The sequence below is a fragment of the Nomascus leucogenys genome, chromosome 3 (assembly GCF_006542625.1).
Source record: "Nomascus leucogenys isolate Asia chromosome 3, Asia_NLE_v1, whole genome shotgun sequence".
NCBI lineage: Eukaryota > Metazoa > Chordata > Mammalia > Primates > Hylobatidae > Nomascus > Nomascus leucogenys.
In genome coordinates, this window is record NC_044383.1 from 59785573 (window position 1) to 59808607 (window position 23035).

Genomic DNA, 23035 nt, shown 5'->3' on the forward strand with positions numbered 1-23035 from the left:
GGATTACAGGCGTGAGCCACCGCACCCGGCCTGGTCAAGTATTTTAAATGCAGCATTTTAAATGTGGTATTTTAAGTGCAGTGATTTAGTTTAGTAATTCCTGGATATACCTGGCATCTTCACATTCTCTACAAAAAAAAGTCATAAGGGCTAAATAACTTATGGTCTTGGAAGTATCTTTTTTTAATGCTTGCTGCATTAGTGATATGCAAAGTAACATATTTGTAGGAATGCAGGGGCTTTTGTGTAGCTAGAAAATGTTAACAAGCTTATCGAAAACTAAGTTCCTCTTAGAGAGTGGCTTAAAGTATGAAGAATGTAGTTTTAAAAAAATGTAGTATTCCAATAAACATTTTGCAAGAATAACTATCCCCGAAAGAAAGATTATTATAATAATAATAGTTATTATTATAATAATAATAGTTATTATTATTATTTTTTGAGACGGAGTCTTACTATGTCGCCCATGCTGGAGTGCAGTGGCGTGATCTCCGCTCACTGCAACCTCCACCTCCTGGGTCAAGTGATTCTCCTGCCTCAGCTCCCCAAGTAGGTGGGACAACAGGCATGCACCACCATGCCCGGTTAATTTTTGTATTTTTAGTAGAGACGGGGTTTCACCATATTGGCCAGCCTGGTCTCAAACTCCTGACCTCATGATCCGCCCACGTGAGCCTCCCACAAGTGCTGGGATTATAGGTATAAGCCACCGCACCCAGCCAAAAGAAAGATATATTGAAAGATAACTTGAACTAGATTTCTCAAAGGTGGGTAAGTTGTGTAGCATTATGTGTCTTCACCTTGCAGTGAAAGTTTTGTAACCTCTGAAAGAACATCTGTTAGGATGCAGAATGCAGGAAACCCCAAATTTCACGTATGAAGCAGGCACATTCCTTATGCTTAGCCCTGGTTTGATAGTGTGCAATTGTGTTCCAGGCAGGTAATCCTGGGGAACCTGGCTTGAGAGGGCCTGAGGGAAGTCGGGGGCTTCCTGGAGTGGAAGGACCAAGAGGACCACCTGGACCCCGGGGCGTGCAGGGAGAACAGGGTGCCACTGGCCTGCCTGGTGTTCAGGGCCCTCCGGTGAGTGGTGGGCAGCTTCTGTGGTTTCCTTTTGGAGACTCCATCCCACAGCAGCAGGGCTGTTCTAGGCATCAGCTTCTCAACAAGTTCTCTTGTAAATCCAGCCACGTGGTTCCTTGCAGAGTCTGTCAGTTTACAACTTAACAATGTTCTCTTTATGGTTTCATGCATAAACTGCCTTTTTTCTTTTCTGTCCCAGGGTAGAGCACCGACAGATCAGCACATTAAGCAGGTTTGCATGAGAGTCATACAAGGTAAATAAATCACAATGGTTTGACTTTTTCCACCATCAACTCTTGTTTCTTAAGATTTTATTCTTGTAGATACGCAAGGGTAAACAGGAGTGACTTTTTGTATGCCTTAAAGATAGGATATTTAGGGTAATATTAATCCCAATTCTGTTTTATCGAACTATTGGCATCCACAATAGTATATAGCCCATGGCCTCAATGTAAAATATTACCTTTCTGGTTATCCTGCCCTTTTTTTTTTTTTTTTTTTTTTGCCATGGGGGCTAATTTATAACAAAGTGCACACACACACACACACACACGCACACACTTTTTTCTTTGGAATGCAAATTCTTAGTTGTCTCTCCCCTCCTTAAGACCCTACCACTTAGTGTGTACCTAGCACTGACCTAGGCTTTCGCTACATTTTATGAGAAGTAAATGACAGACTCCATGACCACAGGAAGCATAAGGACATTATCTCCATTCATGTACACATATGTAAAACAAATCAATAACCAGCATTTACCAAAATTATGACACGTTTTCATACTTGTTAACCCTTATCAAAATTTATCTATAGCTATGGCAATTGTTATTTGTTTCAGAATTGGTCTAGTTATAAAAACACACAGAAAATGAAGATGTGCAAAAGACCCTATAGCTGAGGAGTTCTGTAACACTGAAGGCTACAGTTAGTTATAGTATTCTGGTGTAGCTAACTTTGTCATGAAGAGATACTCTTTTGTATGCTCACTAGACAGTCTAGTTTGTCTAGGAGACTTGAGAAGTTTTCCAGAACCAAATGGGAATGAAACGTTCACTTCTATATTTGAAAAGCAATATAGGTCTCTTTTTTGCAGACATTTTGTCCTGAAAGTCTATTTTAGTTTTAAACATTACATATCTAAAAAATTATTATTCCATGCAAACTCTTACTTATATAAGCAAATTTAGAATACTCACATTTAAACAATTTAAAAATGTTGAGTAGAAATTTGTTTCCATTTCATATTCTCCTTTACCCTCTAAGTTTAAAAAATATTACATGAGAATATTTCCCTTAGAATGTTTTCATGGGGAGATTTTGTTGTAGGTCATGGCTTTAGTGAGTGATTCTGAATCTGTTTAATGGTTCCTGAAAAAGCCCACACAGTTATTAATTTTTAAGACTAACTCTGACCATTCCTAAGAAACAAGTTATTTTTAATGTTTGTTGTCTATTTCAAGCATGGAAAAAACTTCTGAGAAGGAGGGTTTATAAGAAGCTGTGACTCCTGGGGATATTTCAGTTTATATAACATCTTCAAACTAAGAACGTGAGGCGAGGTCTCAAATGGTGTCTGAATATTAATTCTGGACAATGTTCTTGGCTTTTAAAAACTGTCTGGACATCTGCTTCCACCTATGTTAAGAAACTCATTTTTCTTCCCATCCTGGGTTTTCAGATACCCAGCAGGGATTCAGGTGACATCCTTCCAGAACATCCTTCACCCCAACGCCTGTAGTTTAAGATTTTTGTAAATCCCACCCCCCGCTACCTCCCTCCCCACGCCCTGACTCTGTCTCAGAACAACAGGACCAAATACAGCCAGGGAGAGCTGCATCAAACAGCACCAGCAAAGCTTTCTGGCAGAAAGCCCACAGAGGAATTATCCAACTTTATTCATTTCTTACTGCCAATTTTGAAGATCTGGTGACACATTTAGAAAAAAAAGCATTTGGAATACCTCTCTTTTCATTAGAATAACTTTTATGTTTCTGACACTTCTGGGTTGTTTTGTTTATTCTCTTTTAGAGCATTTTGCTGAGATGGCTGCTAGTCTTAAGCGTCCAGACTCGGGTGCCACTGGGCTCCCTGGAAGGCCTGGCCCTCCTGGTCCCCCCGGCCCTCCTGGAGAGAATGGTTTCCCAGGCCAGATGGGAATTCGTGGCCTTCCGGGCATTAAGGGGCCCCCTGGTGCTCTTGGTTTGAGGGGACCTAAAGGTAAGTCATCTTGCCCACGTGGAACCAAAGAACACAACCTTTTTCAGATGTATCAAGCTCGAGGAATTTATGTTTTACCAATTTCTGAATATCCAGTGAGATAAGATGTATTATTCTCTTTTACAATAGTGATGGTGAAGATTCAAAAACTGTTATATAATATTCTCTTGACCCTGCTATACCACAACAGCAGACCAAATACTAGAATTAAAGTCCCTTGTCTTTTAGTACTAATCTTTTTCTATTATACTGTACCGCAATCATGGTTCAAAACAAAGATTATGGGATCTGGTAAACCATCATTCAGCTATTTTTTTTTTTTTTGAGACCCTAAAGTCATTGTTGAGCTCCTCTAACATGGCAACCATCCTTAGGATGTTTGTATTTGTTATTTAAACTAACAAAATTTGTTAACAGGACGTAAGAAAAATATGCATTGGAGCTGCCTCCCTCTTTTAAAACGTGACATTGGATATTTAGTTTTGATGGATTTTTTCAGCTCTGAAGTACAATCTAATTCCTTCTTTAGTATGTAAGATAGCTTGTTTCTTCCATTTTTATTTAAAGCAAGTTAAGCCCTTGCATCCAGGATTTTGCAGAAAAACCGGGCTATGAGTGTGTTAGGTACTCAGCAGGACTGGTGGAAGAACTGGCTGCCTTATTTGGAGCTTGCTAGTTGAGGGGAGTAAGTATATCCGCTTGGGGTGTATGTGCCCTGGATAATTTACAGAGAGGACTAAGTAAAGTGAGTAGTTTCTATGTCATGATGAGTGACTGACAGCTTTCTGGGGAACTTCAGAAAGACGTGGCATCAGAAACAAGAGAGGGATTTTTTTTTTAATTTTTAATTTTTTTAAGTACTGCAATGCTCCAATTAGGGGTAAATATTATGGCGTGAATGGTCAGAAGGCAAGCAAGCTGCCTTTTTGGATCTATAAATGAATTGCTGATGTAGTTGGCTAACTAGACCTTCAGCTGGAACAATTTATTTAATTACATTTTTTTTGGCATGTTCAGAGCTTCATGTTAAAAAAATGGGGTCTGAGACCTCTTGTAAGGCTGGCATGAATTCAAAGCTTTGGGAGACTAGACAAAATCAAATAGAGTGCAGACTGAGGGTAGGGTTTTTCTTAAAGAGAACTGAACATTTTCTTTGAAAGAGTCACATACCTATTCATCTTTGTCCTGCTTTACTAGTTCAGGAGCTCATGCCTTAGGTGCTCGCTCTATGCTAGTCTCAATTCACTCTGTAAATGATTTCTAAGAAACTCTACAGCTTAGGTAGATTGTTGACTTCATTGGATCTGTTGTGCAAAAGTGGGTGGATCATGATGACTCGGCCTTTCCTGAGTTCACTTTAGGGTAGTGGTTCTGAAAGAGCAGTCTCCGGAGCAGCAGAGTCACCAGGGACCTTGTTAGGCATGCAAATTCTCTGGTCCACACTGGGTCTGCTGAATCAGAAACTCTGGGGTGGAGGTCTAGCTGTCTAGTTTAACAGGCCCTCCTGGTGGTTCTGCTGCACCTGGTGTGGAGCAATCGCCCATTTTCCTACTGAAAGGGAATGCCTTAAAGGGCCTATAGACATCACAGCCCTATTTTCCTTGGTTAACAGGAAGTCTCCTTGGGGCAGAGCTTAACTTTGAGCTAGTAACAGAACTCTTCTTTAAAAAATGAAAATGCCAATGTCACTTGCTAAGCTAGGACAGTCTAAAGCTGCCTTTGTTGGCCTTGCCTGCCCACTGGAATTGCCTGAGGAGCTTAAAACCACTGATATCTGGATCCCATTCTCAGAGATTCTGATTTTATTGGCTTGGGCATTGGGATTTTAAAATATTCTCCAGGTGATTTTAATGTGCAGCCAGGGTTGAGAACCACTGGAAACAATGGTGAATTGTTTGGGGAAGCTTTAGCAACAGTGAATTGTGGCTAGGTTGGGTTGGGTTGGCTCTAGCAGATGAACCTCAGTTTGAAAGAAACAAAAGTAAATTTCTATATTTGGAACCTGGAAAATGTCTCTAGCGCTAAGTTCATTCGTCAAGTATAGCTTGATCATATGAGTTATTTCCTCTTAATTTTTCTTCAGTATTCATGACATAATCTATAACATGAAGTGATACAATTCTTTTCTCTTTTCCAAAGGGTTTTTTTTCTCCCTACCCTCCTCCATCTCTTTCTTCTTATCAGATTCCTTTAAAGCAGTATCTTCTCTCAGTTTAACTTCTGAGAATTTGGGATGGAGGTAGGGAGGGGTAATTAAATTTTTAAAATCAATTAACACTGTCATACTTTTGGAAATGTATGATTTTAGGTAGCTGGATTTGATTCTTCTTGTCCCACCACATACATTAACAGGAGTATTTATTAGAAAACAGCTTTGTAATATCCAAGGAGTTACAGCTGAAATTTCCCTGAGAATAAACATTCCACCGTTTTGAAACTTAAATTTTCAGTCAATCAGAGGAGAGATATATTTCAGTATTGCTTGTTGGCTTTTTTCCCCATCCCTGGTAAAGAAGGGATGGTATGAATCTTGCTTTACCATAGAGTCACTTTGAGAGCCTTTTCCCAGAGAAACTGCTACATAGATAACAAACAAGTTTTATTATGATGTCTTAGTCACTGGTTTTCTCCTAGAAAATACTCTGAAGAACACAGTAGAACATTTGCAATAGGAGCTAGTAGAAATATGCCTCAAATCATAGTCAAAGCTTAGGTTATATCTATAATTTTTCTGTTTTTCACTGACATGCTTTCCACAATATGATACAAAATGTTAGGGCCCAGGCTCAAAATCTGAGAGATATCTAACTGGCCTTATGTTCACTTTGCTTGGTGTTACATCGGTCTTTTGTGTCATAAATACTAGTTTTAAATATTCACAGTTTGGATTAATTTTAAGTCCCTTTGAGTAAGGCTGTATATTTTTAGATATTTTAGTGTGAATCAAACAGGCACTGCAATATGTAAATGAAGGTTTGAGAAAACACACATGTCATAATTATGACTAACACCTTTCTCAGTGATAATCTGTTTACATGGAGATAGAGCGTCAATCATAGCTCATGAATAAATGAAATAAATAGCAACTGTAGAGCAATGAGAATTTCCACCCGTTCATAATGAGCTGTTTTTCTGCTCAAGCTGTATATTTTTCTTTATACCTTATCTAAAGCTTATTTTACAAGCCCTTTATGCATATTTTTTGACTGAGGAGGCTAACAAAGCTGGACCTTTAGTTCCCTGAGCTGGTTTTTGTACATCTCAAAAGAAGACATGACCAGGGTTTGAAGTAGTAGATTAACCTTGTCGATAGAACCAACCTGTATGCATGGTTTGCTGTGGAGAAGCAGTTTGCAGAATAGGCTCTGTTTTGGAGCTCATCTTAAAACTTGTTTTTCTCTGACTGAGAACCAAAGACAGTATCACAACAAAGACACTGGTCTTATTCCTTGAAGCAACATTAAAAGTTGGTGTGGCTTCATGCTAGAATGTACAAACAAGTTTAGCTTTTACTATCAGTGTAAAAGCCACACTTTCATTTATAATCGTCATCTCATATCTTCAGAAAATGTGGCACATTTAGAGATTCTGTTCTCATTGCCAGCCTCCAGAATTATAGTGATACGACACTTAAATTACCGAGTTAACAAGAATGCTTATGCCATTAGTTTATAAGACGTTAATTGTCATATCTTCCTAATATAGTAAGGCCATATTGATGATGAGGGTTAAAAAAACTAGCTTATGTAAATATGAGTTCAACCTGAGTTCAATCCATCATAGTATTTATATAAATTTAAATTGTTTTGAAATGTGATGAAATGTAGTTTATCATGAAAACATTCACATGAAGACATTCACAACTAAAATCAAAGAATGGTGACTAAATATTCACTTCAGAATTAGAGATCTTTGACTATCTGAGTGCAGATGGTTATACAGATATTTTTTCTATTTTTGTTGTGTACATGACTTTGTTTTTAAAATTATAACAAATATGACTTAACATCGAATGAGGCTAAGCTGAAACAAATGTTTGGAAAAAAAATGGTATGTATAGAATTTATTGCAAGATGCCATTGCATTTTCTAACAGCATAGTAGAATAATGACATACTACTGTACTACCGGAATAATGGGATAATGCCTTCAACAAAGAGCAGCAGACGTCATTTAGGACCACTTAACTAAGGCATTAACGCCTTTTGTTAATGAGGTCAAGTTGCTGGGTTTGGTGTCTTCAGGGGCTGGGATAATTAATGCAACTTTGTCCCCAATTTCAATCAACTGTCTTGTAAATGTCTTGCAAATCCACATGGTTGGTTGCAATCCAAAGTGTATTCCCTATAAACAACGAGTTGGTAGTGAAATGTAGACACTGTGACAACACACTTTATGTTTATGTTTTTAAGACTGATTAATTTATATTTCATAATACTAAATTTATACAGTTCCAAAAATTAACAATGTATAAAAAAGATATTTAGTGAAGTTTCTCTCCCATCCCTGTCTCCCATCTGCCTAATTTCCTTTCTCCTTCCCACTAGGTAATCAATACTATTCTTTTCTTACACATCCTTACAAGCAATTCTATATAAGGATACATGAATATGTATTTTTTCTACATCCTTTTAAAAATGAATCATATTGTCCTTTAGCAAGTGTTCTGGAACTTGCCTTTTTCACTGAGCAGTATGCCATGGAGACCGTTCCAAAGAGCTTCCTGGCTATTCTTCACAGCTGCATAGTGTTCTATTCTGTGGAAGTTCTGTAATGTCTTTAGCCTTTTAATGGACATAGATTGTTTCCAACCTTCTGCTATTATAGTAAGACTGCAGTGAACAACATTGTACGTATTTCATTTTTGTATAAAATAGCAGCATACACTCCATCTCTATCTCTATGATAAATTCCTAGAAGTAGAACTGCTGGGTAAAAATTTTGATAGCTATCGTCAAATTACCCTCCAATGAGATTGTACAAATTTATACTCTTATCAGCAATTCATAATAGTGCATTTTCCACAGACTTGCTAGTATATGTTTAATTGAACTTTGGAATTTTTGCCGATCTTATAGGTTAAAATAGCATCCTTTTTTTTTTCTTTTTTTTTTTTTTTTTTTTACAATTTGCATTTATTTTGTTATGAGAGTGAAGTCAGGGAATTTTTCATATATTTAAGAGCCATTTTTACTTCCTTTTAGTGACCTGCCTGCTCATGTATTTTGGTCATTTTTTTGCTTTTGTGTTGTTGGCCTTTTTGTGTTGGTTTTAGGAACTCTTCATATTTTGAATCTTAATAAAAAGGCCAATCTGAGGTCATAATTCTCCCTTGTTTTCTTTTGATTCTTAACTTACACTAAAATACTTGATCCATTTGTATTTTATCCTGGAATAGGGTGTGAGGTATAGATCTAACTTTTCTTTTCCAGTTGACTACCCACTTCTTCCAATACCATTTACTGAATTGTTCAACTTTTTCCCACTTTAAGACACTACCTTCATTATAAACCCAAATCCTGTTATGTATTTGGGCCTACTTTTTGGGCTTTCTATTCTGGTCTGTGTATTCAGGGAGCAGCACCACACATTTTAGTTGATTTAATATCTGGTCAAATTAATTCCCTTCATGTTGCTTTTCTTCATGGAGTTTTTGTGGCTTACTCTGGCTTATGGGTTTTTCTATACAAACTTCAGGATCTTCTTTTCTGATAAAAAATGGGTTTGTATTTTTATTAAGATAATGATGAACATTCAGCTTGGGGAGAACTGGCAATATTTTATGATGATGTCATTTCTATTTAAGAATGATTTTCAAGTCTTCTGTTGTCCTTCAGAAATGTTAAACTTTTTGTCATGTTGGACTTGCCTATTTCTGATTAGTTTTATTCCTCGTTATTTAATATTTTAATTGTTGTTATAAATGGTATCTTTTTTACTATGTCTTATTACTGGTTGTGTTAATATATATAAAATTATAATTTCCATATATTAATTTTGTACCCTGCTATTTGACTGAATGCTACTGTTTGTAATAGTTTTTGAGTTAACTTTCTAGAGTTTTAAGCTATATATTCATATCTCCTGAAAATAGAGATAGTTTTAACTACTCAAACCAAAAGTTATATAATAGTGATAAAGTAGGTGTCTTTATATTGTTCTGATTGTAGTGGAACTAATTCTTGTGTTTCCCATTAAGCATAATGCTAGCTTATGGGTTGAGATAGATATATTTTTCATGTTTAGGAAGTGGCCATTGGTTCTTATTTTATCGAATGTTTTATCAAGAATGCATGTTCAATTTTGTCAAATGTCATTCCAGTATCTATGAATATAGTAATTTGATTTTCCCCCCTTAGATTTATTAATAGGATGAACTTGATTTTTACCTTGCTACATACTCACTACGATCTAGTTTATGGCAATTTCATGACCTTTTGGTTTCTGAATTTTAGATTTGCTGAAAGTTTAAAGATACAGAAGTTTATTTTTATAGATATGTAGAAAAATAACATTTCTTTAATGTAATGCAGGTGACTTGGGAGAAAAGGGGGAGCGTGGCCCTCCAGGAAGAGGTCCCAAAGGTTTGCCTGGAGCTATAGGTCTCCCAGGTAAGTGTGTTGTATAGCTGAGAGGAGGAGGTAGTGAAATTGGTAGCAAGTACACAGCCTGAATTGAATAAAATTTTAAAATAATTGTTATTTGATCACTTAAGCATATTAATTATTCAGAATGGCTAGCATAGATTTTTCAAGACCAGCTTTAGTAAAGAATTAAATGATCTGTAAATCATATCTGTATTCTTTGTCAGAAAATAGGTATCAGGACTTGAAATACTAATTTCCTTAAATAGATGCTTCAAGAAAAATAGTGTCAAGGTCCAGGCACAATGCACTTGTTATAAAATTCTGAATAAATTGGATCCTATCTATTTCTAAAGCAGGTGATAGTTTCCTGTTTTTTTAAAATCTAAAATGCCAGAGCAGTAGGAAGATTAACCTGTTTTTAATCTCTTGCACAAGGAGTAAGTGGAATTTTATTTTTAAAGCTCCCCTTTCAAACACCCAGACCCTCCAAAACCCCACATCCAAAAAAAAAAAAAAAAAAGAAAGAAAATACAAAACTGAACATTCCTACTCATAACCACTAAGAGCCACACGCAAGCCACACATCACAGCTGCGTCAACTGAGGTGACAGGGTAGCCCTTGTGTGAAGGGCCCAGATTCTCTCACTGGGCCTTCTGTTCTCTTTATGCACTGGCTACCCTGTCACCAGAGTCCAGGCTGGAACACACTCATCCCTTGGGGAATGGTTTATAAGCCCAAGCACAGAGGCAACATAGCAGGGCCAAAAGCCAGTTCAGTGTAAGGGCATGAATGATGCACAACTTTCCAGCAAACGCTCTGTTACTGTGGGGAGGCAGTGGCTTAGGAAGGCTCCCAAAGCCCTAGGGGTCTGTTGCTGAGGAGAGTTGAGATGACACTGGCTTCCACAATGGTTTGGGAAAACTTGGTTTAGGGAAGCTTAGGAAAAGAAATTACAATTTTCTAATTCTGCCAGAGGCTGATGTATTTAATCACAGCTATAATTGTGGCCAAAAACATCATTGCTTTCCAATTATCCATTTCATTGCTTCTGGGGATTGCGTTCTCATTAAAAATTTTTTTTTTTAAAACATGAATGTTTGGAGATAACTCAAACACTGCCTTTCTAAAACTGATTCATGGGCTCGTCAAAATGTTTTCACATATTGATAAATTTTTATAATTGGAAATGGAAGATGTATGATTAGTAATGAAAGGAAAATCTGGCTTAAATTGGATTTAGAGAAGATTTTAATATACGGTAAAGCTTGGATTCATTGATGGGTGTTTAGAGGAGAGGAAAAGGAAATAGAATTTACTAAAGGTGCTTGTCTCCGTCACCAGTGGTAGGAATAGGAAATTTTGAGGCTGATAACATTTCATCATCACAATTTACTTAATTATCTATGTATTTATGAGAAAGCCTAATAACTCCTTCTTCTCTCATTTTATTGACAAATCACTTAACAGTTCTCGAACCAATGACTTGCACTATTGGCAACATTTTCCTTTATTGAAAATGTATTATGGTTTCTAGGGATTCTCACTTTGCAAACAATCTGTTGGTAAGCCACATTTTAAATGTAAAGATGAGAAGATCAAGAAGATCAGCTCCATGTGTGCTGTGTCCCAGACTGTCAGGAGCACATTATCTCCCACCTGCAGTAAACCATTTTCGGAAGCCAAGTTGATGGGAGGTGCAAACGGGGCACACAGTCAGTCAGAGGGGCTTCCCCGACTTGCTTTTTAGAACATCAGACCATCCACGTGTAAGCAAATTGTGAGGTAGGACAAGATCATCATTTGCAGCCCTCCCTGGGGTCGCTTACAAACAAAATTATTAATTTTAGCTGATCTTGGATTTAATCTTTTTTTTTTAATTGTTGAAACATTTTGTGCACCCCCTTATCCAGGGGACTCCTAATACCTGTCCTTTCTGTTTTCCTTTTCCTTTCTTCCTTTGGCCAGTCCTTGCCCCTCCTTTCCTGGGATTACCTCCAAAATCGTCGCCCTCCTCTGATCTCTCCCCTCCTCTCACTTTGCTCTCCGCATCAGCTCTGATTATCTCCCATCCTTCTCACCTCCCAGCTGACTCTTCTTTCTTGATTTCCTTGTTCTGGTTACTATGTCTCAACCTCCGTAGCCTTCCTTTTTTGGACTTTTGTTACCTTTTAATTGAGACGATATCTGACATTATTTAGTGACAAATCTGAGTTCCAGATTATTTTTCAGGAATATAGGCTAACTTTCAAAAGCACAGATGCCAGAGAAGAGGGGTCTGCTGGTGGGTCGTTTTCTGCACTTTGGCGCAGCGTCCTCGTGTAGTGCGCAGGTGAAAGCACCAGCTGAGGGCTTGGGTTTCGAGGTTGGCCCACATTCTCTTGTTGACACCGTGCATATGCTTAAGTCAGTCAAGTTCCTGACATGAGCTTTTTGGGTCATTCCTCCCTTAAAGCTAGTACCTGAACGTAGGCTGTTTGAAGAGTGGCATCTACAATTCAGACATCCCAGGTTCACATTTTGACTATGCCACTAACTAACTTTATGACACTGGGCATGTGACTTAATTTCTCTGCACCTCAGTTTTCCCATTTATAAAACAGTGATAACAAGAACATCTCTCTGATAGGGTAATTCTGAGAAATAAAGAAACTCAATCCACATAAATTGCTTAAGACAGTTCCTGGCTATAATAGGCGCTCAAGAAATGTTGGTTGTTCATACTATTATTAATATATCAAGTCCACTTTTTGCTTTTTAAGGTGGATCAAGGAGAGCTGAGGGCAAAGTTGGACCCTAGTTCAGCCCCTGCAGCTTCTTTCTCTTGCTGTTGATCAGCAGTAATATATTACTCTTTTCTAAATCAGCACGGCCCCTGATGCTCCATGAAAGTCTACTTCAACTCCAAATCACAAATGTGAAGTACTGGGTAGCAGTACATCTTTTCACTGGTTAGTTGTCCACTGAGGCTAGACTGCTTTTTATTTCTTGATAGAGCTTGAATGTGACTCGGAATGTGATTTCTGATCTCTCAAAAACATAATAGGACTTTAAGGCCTGATGAAACTTCAAACGGATTCTGTGCAGTAATTTGTCTGGAAACTTCTAGATAAATAAATTATTTTCTTACCTAAAAGAAAGAAACTGCAGAACAGCGTGGTCTGCAACCTTCTTTGTTGTTCCTATTGTTGGATTTGGGGCTCAAATCCTCCTGAATAAAAAAAAGATAGTTGGATCATTCTTTGTGCTAAGGCATTTAACATATTTTTAACGACGTAACTAATATCATCATTTTCTATCAGTTGTTAGAGTTCTTGTATTCTTTCTGGACAGTTTTAGTTCCCTGTCTCCCCTCTCCAATGCTGTATCTCTGTTTGTTTAGTGTTAAGTATTACATGCCCTGTAGGGACATAATGCTCATTGCTTGTTATGGAACACAGGTTATTATTACAACCTTTACATTGATGATCATTTTGGCTGCAGTGCTTTGTTGTTTAAAAAGTACACATACACAATCTAGTTTGTTTCTCACAGCCAGGAGTAGGCTGGGCAAATATTTAAGAAGTGCAAACATGGCGCCAGGCTGCCAGGGCTTATGCACTGTTCTTTTACCTTGAAGTGCTTCAGTTTCCTCTTCAGTGAATGGGAATCACTATGCCTACCTTGTGTTTAGAGCATATATGCACATGTTAATACATGTAAAGCTCTTGGAACAGTGCCTGGCATATGGCAAACAGAAACTCTGACATTATTTAGTGAAATTTAACTGTTATTATTGTTGCTCCCTTTTTTATAATATATTTGAGAAAGTACAGACTCTTAAATTCATGTCCTGACAAAAGTCTGTCAGGTAATAACAAGACAGATATTCATGCTTCCTGAGTCTGTGTTCACAAAGTGGGCAGAATGATTGGCTGGCTGTCCAATCATACGATTAGTTTTTCTTTGCAACCTAGACATGTGAATTGGGCATGTCCCATAATTGCTGACTGTCTCGCTTCTTTCTCTGCCTCTCTTGCAGAGCTACGTGCATCATATTAGCAATCCCTGGAACTTTAGTCTCCCCCGCCTTCAGTTTTGTGCCACAGGTCAGCTAGTGTTATTGCTTGGTCGGTTGTCTCAAAGACCTCTCTCTGTCTGCCGCCACCAAACTTGCCCATTAGGACTGGTTCCTCATCACTCTGAGAATTTTAAAGATAATTTATTAATTAAATTAATTAAATTAAATTAAAATTAAACATTTATTAATAATAAAGAGTCCTGACTTCCTCTTTGTGCACTCACTAGGGCAAAACATAAATTAAATGACAAATCATTTGAATGTGAACACCAGGAAGGTGACTTGTGAGCTGAGGTGCTTTTTGCCCCTTGGACATGGAAGTTATAGCTGGCTTTGTGCTGGACTATACTAGGTTATAAGAATGTTCGGTTTTCTTGTGCAAAGTCTGCAGAAAGGTGAGCTTTGCTTGAGACTATTGAGTGGAAAAATACACACGCACACATTCAGTTCCGGGCTAAGTTTTTCAGTACCTAATTATTCCATTTCCATTGCTGCAGTTGTTTTATTTGGTTGCTGGGCGTTACATAAACCAATTTACAATTCCTTAAACATATACTGCTTTGTCAAATACCACAACACTAAGCTCAAGAAATATAAGAAACTCCTGGTACATACAAAAAGTCTACATAACCACTGGATTAATTATGAAATACCCTATTTAATGTGAAAATTATTCACTTTTTTTTTTGGTCTGTATACACAGTCCCTTTTATTCCATAGCATGTATTAGGTGAGGGGCTGCCTCCAGAATGATCCAGCCAGGATTGGCTTCCATCAGTGTAACATGACTACCCTCTAGTGGTTTCATAGAGAATGACATAGCTGTTCATTTGTTTAAAAAAAAAAACATAAAATGTTTGGCAATAATTTTTAAATATTTTAATTTATATTGACATATAATAGTTATACATATTTATGGGATATGTAGTAATGTTTCAATAGAAATATTATATAATTTTTCAACATTTGTAGAGTCAGACTAGGGTAATTAGTATATCCATCATCTCAAACATTTATCATTTCTTTGTTTTGGGAATATTCAACATTTTTATAGGTCCTTGACATTTCAGAAAACCATGTAATCATTAGGCAGTTAGTGTAAGTAATACACACATGAGGCAGGCAGAGCAGAATAACACTTTAGATCCATGCTTTCTCTTTCTGAAGAGTTACAAAGCAGTTGATAGATATTCATTAATGCAGCTGCTGGGCTAACCATTTATGCCCATTTCGTGAACAGTTATTATGAGTCAGCTTCACTTTTTGAGTGATATGGGCTGTGGACATAGTGTCACCCAGCTGAGGCTCCCACATAGTTTAGAACATCCCTGAGAGCAAAGGCCCTGGGTCAGGGTTCTCCAGAGCCTGACAATCTGCTATGTTAAGGCTGGTTTTTCTTCTCTGGTATTTCTACAGGGCAAAACCTCAGAGAAATATCTTAGTTTCTTATGATCATTAGAGCTCCGCAAAAATCGATACTGCTCTTTGATTTTGTGCCTCTGTCTACGTCCTGGTCAACTCAGGCCCAAGGAATTCAAAAAAACAATGACAACACACACACACACACACACACACACACACACCCTGCCACAACCCCCCACACCCTTCCACAGAGTTAAAAAAATCAATAGGTAGGAAAATACAGTTAGGTTAGTGCAGTGGTTAAAGGTCCTCATTTCTAGCTCTATGACTATGGACAATTATTTTACCTTCCTAACTCTCAGTTTATACATGAGAAAAATGGGCTCAATCATGAGCATAGTGTATGGCACATGGAAAAGAGAAAGCATTCTCATTAAGCATTGGTGGTGGTGATGCTGCTGCTGCTGCTGATGACATCATCCAAAGCTCCAAAGGGTAAATTGCTGCATTTGCCAAAGGCAGAATTGGATGAGATGCACGCTTCATAAAATAAATCAAGGGTAGACAGGATGGCTTCATCAACTCTTCCTTCAGAGGATAAGCAGCAATTTGGAATAAACTCAGCAAGGTAAAAAAAGAAAGAGAAAAACTTCTCCTGGAGTGTGTCGATGGGGAACCAAATGTGAAAATCTAAAAAGCTATCCTTCTGCTTTTTAATATTGTTTGTGTATTAGAGAATAAATTATTTAAAACTTAAGGTTTTTGGCTGGCTCTACAAATGTTGAAAAAAATTTGAATTAGTTGCTAACATTTAAACATTGGGAGATATTTATTTAAAGACTCAGCTTCCTGGCTTCTCTTGAAAATTATCAGAAGTTCTGGCAACACTGGCCTGTATTCCCCAATGGCAGCTGTTAGCTGGAGAAGAGCTGCTGCTGGCATCCACTTTCCAGCTCACCACAGGCCTCACTCCTCCCTTTGGTCTCCCCAACACTTACGTGGAATATTAGTGGCCAAATTTCATTGTATTTGTACTTTACGTTTTCATCTCATAAAAACAGTGGGATAATTCCTTAATCCAGGCTCATTTCTTTATAACATCAGGGATCAGAAAACTTTATTTGTGAAGGATCAGATTATTTGGCTGTGGGCACCATATTGCAGCTATTTAACTCTGCCCTGGTACGCCAAAGCAGCCACAGACAATATGCAAACAAATGACCATGGTTGTGTTCTAATAAAACTATTTACAAAAACAGGATTTAGCTCATGAGCTGAAGTTTGCCCACCCCTGATCTAGATGACCATCCCAGCCCCTGTGCTCATTTGGTTTTCTACCTCTTCTTTGGGCATTTCCTTCTCCTAAACTTGATTTGATTTTAAGGCACACCTGGTATGTCTCAGTGGGAACATTCCTAGTGATAAGCTGCATGAAAATCAGATTTAGATCTGGCTCATCTTTTAAACCTTAAAAAAGTCAACTTCACCTTTAACTGCATCTGGTGTTAAGGATCTTAACAGGTGCTGCTAAAAGCATAGTTCTGCTACAGCTTTATCTATAGATGTTGTGGATTATCGAGAAGCTTTCTCAGGGGCCTCATCATTAAAAGAAAACACATAATGATCTGCTTCGTACTTACTAGGTATAGTTGAATGAAAGTGTATGGGGTAAATTAGGGAAAATTACTTATATCTCTGCTTATCTATAGCTTTGAGATGGATAAATTCAAAGATAATTATTCTCCCTTAAAACTTATTAATATATTGCCCTATGATATTGCTTTGTGAGGATCGAAGTGTATGCACCAGAGGAAGAATGAGATGTTTGTAAAGCAGGATCTCTAACCTACCTTCCTTCTAAAAATATGTGAGATATATGTAATAAGACCACTGAATAAGACCATATTACTACAGTAAGACCAACAAAAGACATATAAAAAGACAACTAAAATAGAAAAAGAAAAGTAAAAACCACAGAGAAAGAAGGAAAGTAACCAAATATAAGCAAGTAAGTAGTTGAACATGTAGATTTGGCTTCCAGCTTTTTGGCTGAAAGACCAAGTTAAGATGGCTGAGATGGAATGAGGATCCCTATGTTATTTTGGCATACACAATTTGTTTTACACTGATTTCTCAGCACCACTTTTGCAATGATTGTGTGAAAGTGCTGCTGGTGCACTGGGGTAAGCATTCAGCAGACATTCCTCTTTGTTATGGGGTGCTGTGCCTCAGAGAGTGTGCCCCATTGAGGGCAACATACAACCCTTAAACACGACAAAAGGAAGACAAGCAAGAAATGTCCCCCAAAGAACCTGCTATTGCAAAGTTGATGTTGGGGTCAGCCCTTCATGAGAAAAATATCATGAAATTTTGTAGGGCACATGGCACAGCCTTCTAAAAGACATTAATCAATAATATCTTAATAATTGTAATAATAGCCCCTATTTATCAGGTGCTTTCGATTGTAGAATTTAATTATTATTATTATTATTATTATTTTTTTATTATTATTTTTTTTGAGACGGAGTCTCGCTCTGTCACCCAGGCTGGAGTGCAGTGGCGCAATCTCGGCTCACTGCAAGCTCTGCCTCCCAGGTTTACGCCATTCTCCTGCCTCAGCCTCTCCAAGTAGCTGGGACTACAGGCGCCCGCCACCACGCCTGGCTAATTTTTTTTTTTGTATTTTTTTTAGTAGAGACGGGGTTTGTATTTTTTTTAGTAGAGACGGGGTTTCACCGTGGTCTCGATCTCCTGACCTCGTGATCCGCCCGCTTCGGCCTCCCAAAGTGCTGGGATTACAAGCGTGAGCCACCGCGCCCGGCCTATTATGTTTATTTTTAAGACGAAGTCTTGTTCTGTCGCCCAGGCTGGAGTGCAGTGGCGCGATCTCGGCTCACAGCAACCTCTGCCTCCCTGGTGCAAGTAATTCTCCTGTGTCAGCCTCCCGAGTAGCTGGGACTACAGGCATACACCATCATACCTTGCTAATTTTTTTGTATTTTTAGTAGAAATGAGGTTTCACCATTTTGGTCAGGCTGATCTCAAACTCCTGACCTCAGGTGATCCACCCACCTTGGCTTCCCAAAGTGCTGGGATTACAGGCATGAGCCACTGCACCTGGCCTGAATTTAATTATTAAGAAGGCATTATCCCATTTCGTAGATGAAGAAACTGAGATTAGTGACTTGCTAATGTCACATTTTTCATAAATGATAGGGCTAGAATGTAAAGCTATTTGTCTGTCTCCAAAACCTGTGTTTTTAACCACTAAACTATACTTCTCCCTGCCCAGATGTTGCTCAACTATTAGAAGTAAGGAATACTGCTACTTGCATTCAAAAGAAATATAATGTGAGCCACAAATGTGAGTTGCATGTATGATTTTAAATCAAGTAGCCACATGAAAAAGGTAAAAATAATCAAGTGACATTAATTTTAATAATATAATTTACTTAATCCACTGTGTGCAGAAGATCATTTCATCATGTAATAGACACAAAAATTATTAATGAACTATTTTACATTTTTTCATATGAAGTCTTTAAAATCCAGGTGTGTTTGATACTTAGTTCATCTCCATTTGGCCTCATCACATTTCAGCGCTCACTAGGCACCTGTGGCTGGAAGCTACCATGGTGCACGGTGCAGCTCTACTGATGGAAATGGAGGTTAGAGACACTGAGGTCTCTTTCTACTTTTAATTTCCATGAAAGCCCAAGTCGAAGGAAGGGATCTTATCATCATCATCATCATCATCTTCATCACCAATCACCAGTCATCATCCATCGTTTCCAAAAGCGTTTGTTAAACCCCTTATCTTAGCGCTGCTGAGCCGTGCCCTCTGCCAGTTTGCATCGATGAGGATTCTCCTGTTCACATGTGTAATCTTCTGTGTGTTTCAGGTGACCCAGGCCCTGCCAGCTATGGCAGAAATGGCCGAGATGGTGAGCGAGGCCCCCCAGGGGTGGCAGGAATTCCTGGAGTGCCTGGACCCCCGGGACCTCCTGGGCTTCCTGGTTTCTGTGAGCCAGCCTCCTGCACCATGCAGGCTGGTCAGCGAGCATTTAGCAAAGGGCCTGACCCTTGAAAGGCTCAGTGCTGCATGGCTGTCTGCATGAACCACGCCTGGTGAAGGAGCTTGGGTGAGAAACACCATCCAAAGCTGGGGAAAAGATGATTACCTTCAGCATGATTACAATGTATTACCTTCAGTATGATTACAGAAGTCCTACTTGACAATCACATTTAGAAGAACGGTGCTATTCAGTAAGTTCTCTTTCCTTTCCCTTGGAGGGAAGACAGCAGAGTCATCAGTTAAAAAAAAAAAAAAAAAGAAAACCAAACACCTCCCTTGAATAAATTTATACTCCTGTTCCCAGGATCTTGAGCTTTAGTGTGCTATACCTATGTGTCTTATCGTGGGCCACTGTGCCAATAAACAAAAACAACTGTTTGGTTTACCTCAGTTGCAGTAGTTATTTTCATTTAGATGTTGTTCTCAGATTATTGTTTCAGTTATACAGAGGATTACTAGACTAGTTATGAAGAAACCCCACTACATTCAATGGAATTGGTGCTTAAAATCCCATCGATGTGCTGTCTCTGGAGTGATAAGAAAGGGCTACATCGCCCGAAATGATTTCTTTACATCACGTATTGGTTTCCTTCTTCAGCTTGAACTTTTGTTGAACTGTATGTACTTTACCCCAAACCTGTTAATATTTTGAGCGCTTCTATGTGAAAGCGAAGAAATAATTTTAATACTCTGGCATTCATAAATTTTATTGATGAGATTATTTATTTTAAGAGGGTTTGAGGTAACATCTCTGGTTGTACCAAAGAAGAAATAAATATGGTTTCTTAATCTCTTGCATGTTTTCTTGTAAATAATCATGTTCAATGAAAAGAAGTTACTGAGCTTATTTAGATACATTAAACATTACTTAACTACTGGTTCTATAGGTGTATGTTTACATTATTAGTGTTTATTCTACATAAAGTAATTTAAAAAGCTGTTCCACAGAGGGTGTTACCCTGTGACAGATGTGTGTGTGTGTGTGTGTGTGTTTTAGTGTGTATGGAAAGAGCTTTGTGGACCTTTTTGAAATGTTAATTCCCTAGAAAGATGTGCACCTGCATGTGCATGTATATTTTTGTATAGTATTTCAGTGATTTCGTGGACTTTTTTAAGTCTAGCCTTGCTTTGTTTCTAGGTTAAGAACCACTGCCTTCATTCCAATGGCTTGTTAGCTCCCTCCTACTCAGAACTTTATTGCAAACATGATTTATGTTTCACCATTTCTTGTAAATTTTATAAATGCAGCTCAGCTAAACACTGTATTCTTTTTTTTTTTGAGACGGGAGTCTCGCTCTGTCGCCCAGGCTGGAGCGCAGTGGCGCAATCTTGGCTCACTGTAAGCTCCACCTCCCGGGTTCACGCCATTCTCCTGCCTCAGCCTCTCCGAGTAGCTGGGACTACAGGCGCCCACCACCACGCCCGGCTAATTTTTTGTATTTTTAGTAAAGACGGGTTTTCACCGTGGTCTCGATCTCCTCACCTCGTGATTCGCCCGCCTCGGCCTCCCAAAGCGCTGGGATTACAAGCGTGAGCCACCGCGCCCGGCCAAGCACTGTATTCTTAAGTATTTCCTGACCACTTAAGCACTTTATTATTATTTATGTAATCATATTGGCTTGCTGTTTCATTAACATCTACTTAACTATCCAACAGACTTAATATATTCATTTTCTATCACAGAGCCTGTGAGTAACCTGTGCTGGGGCATAGAACAATAGTTCAACATAGCATCTTTAGTTAGTTTATGGAACTAAATTCTGTCAAGTCAAAGGAGAGTGAGCCCTAATATAATTTTTTATATATTTTTTCTCATGCATACTTTTATACATTTTAAATTCTAGTCCTAGTTGTTTGGTTAAATCAATCATTATGTAATCTGTATTTGGATTTCTTTAAAACTGCTTACGGCATCTAGTTTTATGCTTCTAGCATGAATTTTGCTTAAGAAGATTCCAACTTTGCCATATAGATCAGTGCTATTTCCATAGACTGAAAGAATGTTCTTTCCCTTTTTTCGAATATGATTTTTGAAAATAAAGGTCTCTGTTACAGCTCCCTAAAACAATACTTAAAAAAATGGCAAACTTTTTCAGGAGCTGTGACACACAATTAAATAAATGCATAGAAATTATCTTTTCACCAAAGTGCTTTTATTTTAACGAGAGTGACATAATCAAATACAATAAAAGAAAAATTAGATAATCAAACATGTTTCTAAGTTTTGTAATATTCATAAGAAAATTAAAAAAAATAAAATTTCAAAGAACAGTTCACTCAACTGTTTTACAAACCTGGTTATGTAAAGGTTGTACAACAAGCTCCACAGATACAGTCAGCAACGTTGGCAACAAGCACTTACAAATAGATTATGCAAAACTACCACATTCCAAATGGCAGGAACAATTCGTTATAAATTTCAGTTAAGTGAAGTAGTTTACAGAAGCGGAAGACACTTGACCTAGAAATTGCAAGGAAAAGAGCCCAGCAAATTCCCTCCATGAAAGAGAGTTGATAAATGTTGAATCTGACCAAGCATGTCTCTCTAGCAAAACAGAAATCTCAAATCCTCTCTGAGATATTTTTGAAAGTTGGATGAAGTGGCAACTAGAGCACTCACTGGGAGAGGAGAGTATAAATAAATAAAGTTGGTTGGAACCTGGCATGTTAATTAAGGGCAAATGATTCCTGATTTATTTCTAGCCAGTGCTTCTATGGCAGTATGATACGATTTTCAACCCTAATATCTGACAGGTTGGTTAAGAACTATGGAAATTACTTCCTAGACTGACTGAACACATAAATTCCCTGGCATGGTTTTGGGTAATTGGCTTCTGCACAGCAGAAGAATATGAATGAGTAGTCATATCAGGATAGGTGACTGATTTATTTGGATACTTTACATTTCAAGCTGACTGAACCAATATTGCTATTCTTAAACATCATTAGTAAAATCTGATTTATTTGCCAACTGAAATAAGCTTAATGTAAATTCCTGCTGTAGAAGATCACCTCTATTGTATTTTTAAAATTTTTTGGTGATTATAGTGTTTCTGATATATAGTCTCTGAGTTTAAAAGTAAACCAAGGCCGGGCATGGTGGCTCACACCTGTAATCCCAACACTTTGAAAGGCCAAGATGGGAGGATAGCTTGAGCCCAGGAGTTCGAGACCAGCCTGGGCAAGACGGTGAGTCTCCCGTCTCTACAAAAATAAAAACAAATTTAAAAAATAGCCAGGCATGGTAGTGAGCTCTTGTAGTCCCAGCTACTCGGGAAGCTGAGGTTGGAGGATTCCTTGAGACCAGGAGTTTGAAGCCATGGTGAGCTATGATCACACCACTGCACTCTAGCCTGGGCGACAGAACAAGACCCTGTCTCTAAAATAAACTAACTAAACCAACATAGGTGGGAAACCAATAGAAATTCTGATTTACAAATATCAAGAAAATTACTTAAAAATATTTGCTGGTAACCTGGCAAAAGGAGTGAAAACTCAGTATTAAGGAAAAAATACTAGCAAACTAGCAATCTTGCTGTTTATAGAGGGTGATGAACATAAATGACTTTATCTTTTTAAAAAAGAATACTTGTGTTCAATAAACATAGGTTAAGTTCTTTTGCACAAAGTAAAACAAATACTTTTCAATTGTGT

The 23035-nt window shown here is 38.0% G+C and overlaps 1 protein-coding gene across 5 annotated transcripts in view; it reads left to right on the top strand.

Moving 5' to 3' along the window:
- COL9A1 (collagen type IX alpha 1 chain) overlaps positions 1-20173 on the top strand; it is a 100476-nt gene extending 80303 nt beyond the window's left edge. For all 5 annotated transcript variants that reach the window (XM_030809403.1, XM_030809405.1, XM_030809406.1 and 2 more), the window contains 5 exons: positions 937-1083; positions 1283-1337; positions 3112-3300; positions 9833-9910; positions 19209-20173. In XM_030809403.1, the coding sequence (XP_030665263.1) occupies positions 937-1083; positions 1283-1337; positions 3112-3300; positions 9833-9910; positions 19209-19393 (654 nt within the window). In that variant the 3' untranslated portion in view covers positions 19394-20173. The remainder of the gene's footprint in view (positions 1-936; positions 1084-1282; positions 1338-3111; positions 3301-9832; positions 9911-19208) is intronic.
- Positions 20174-23035: the final 2862 nt, after the last annotated feature.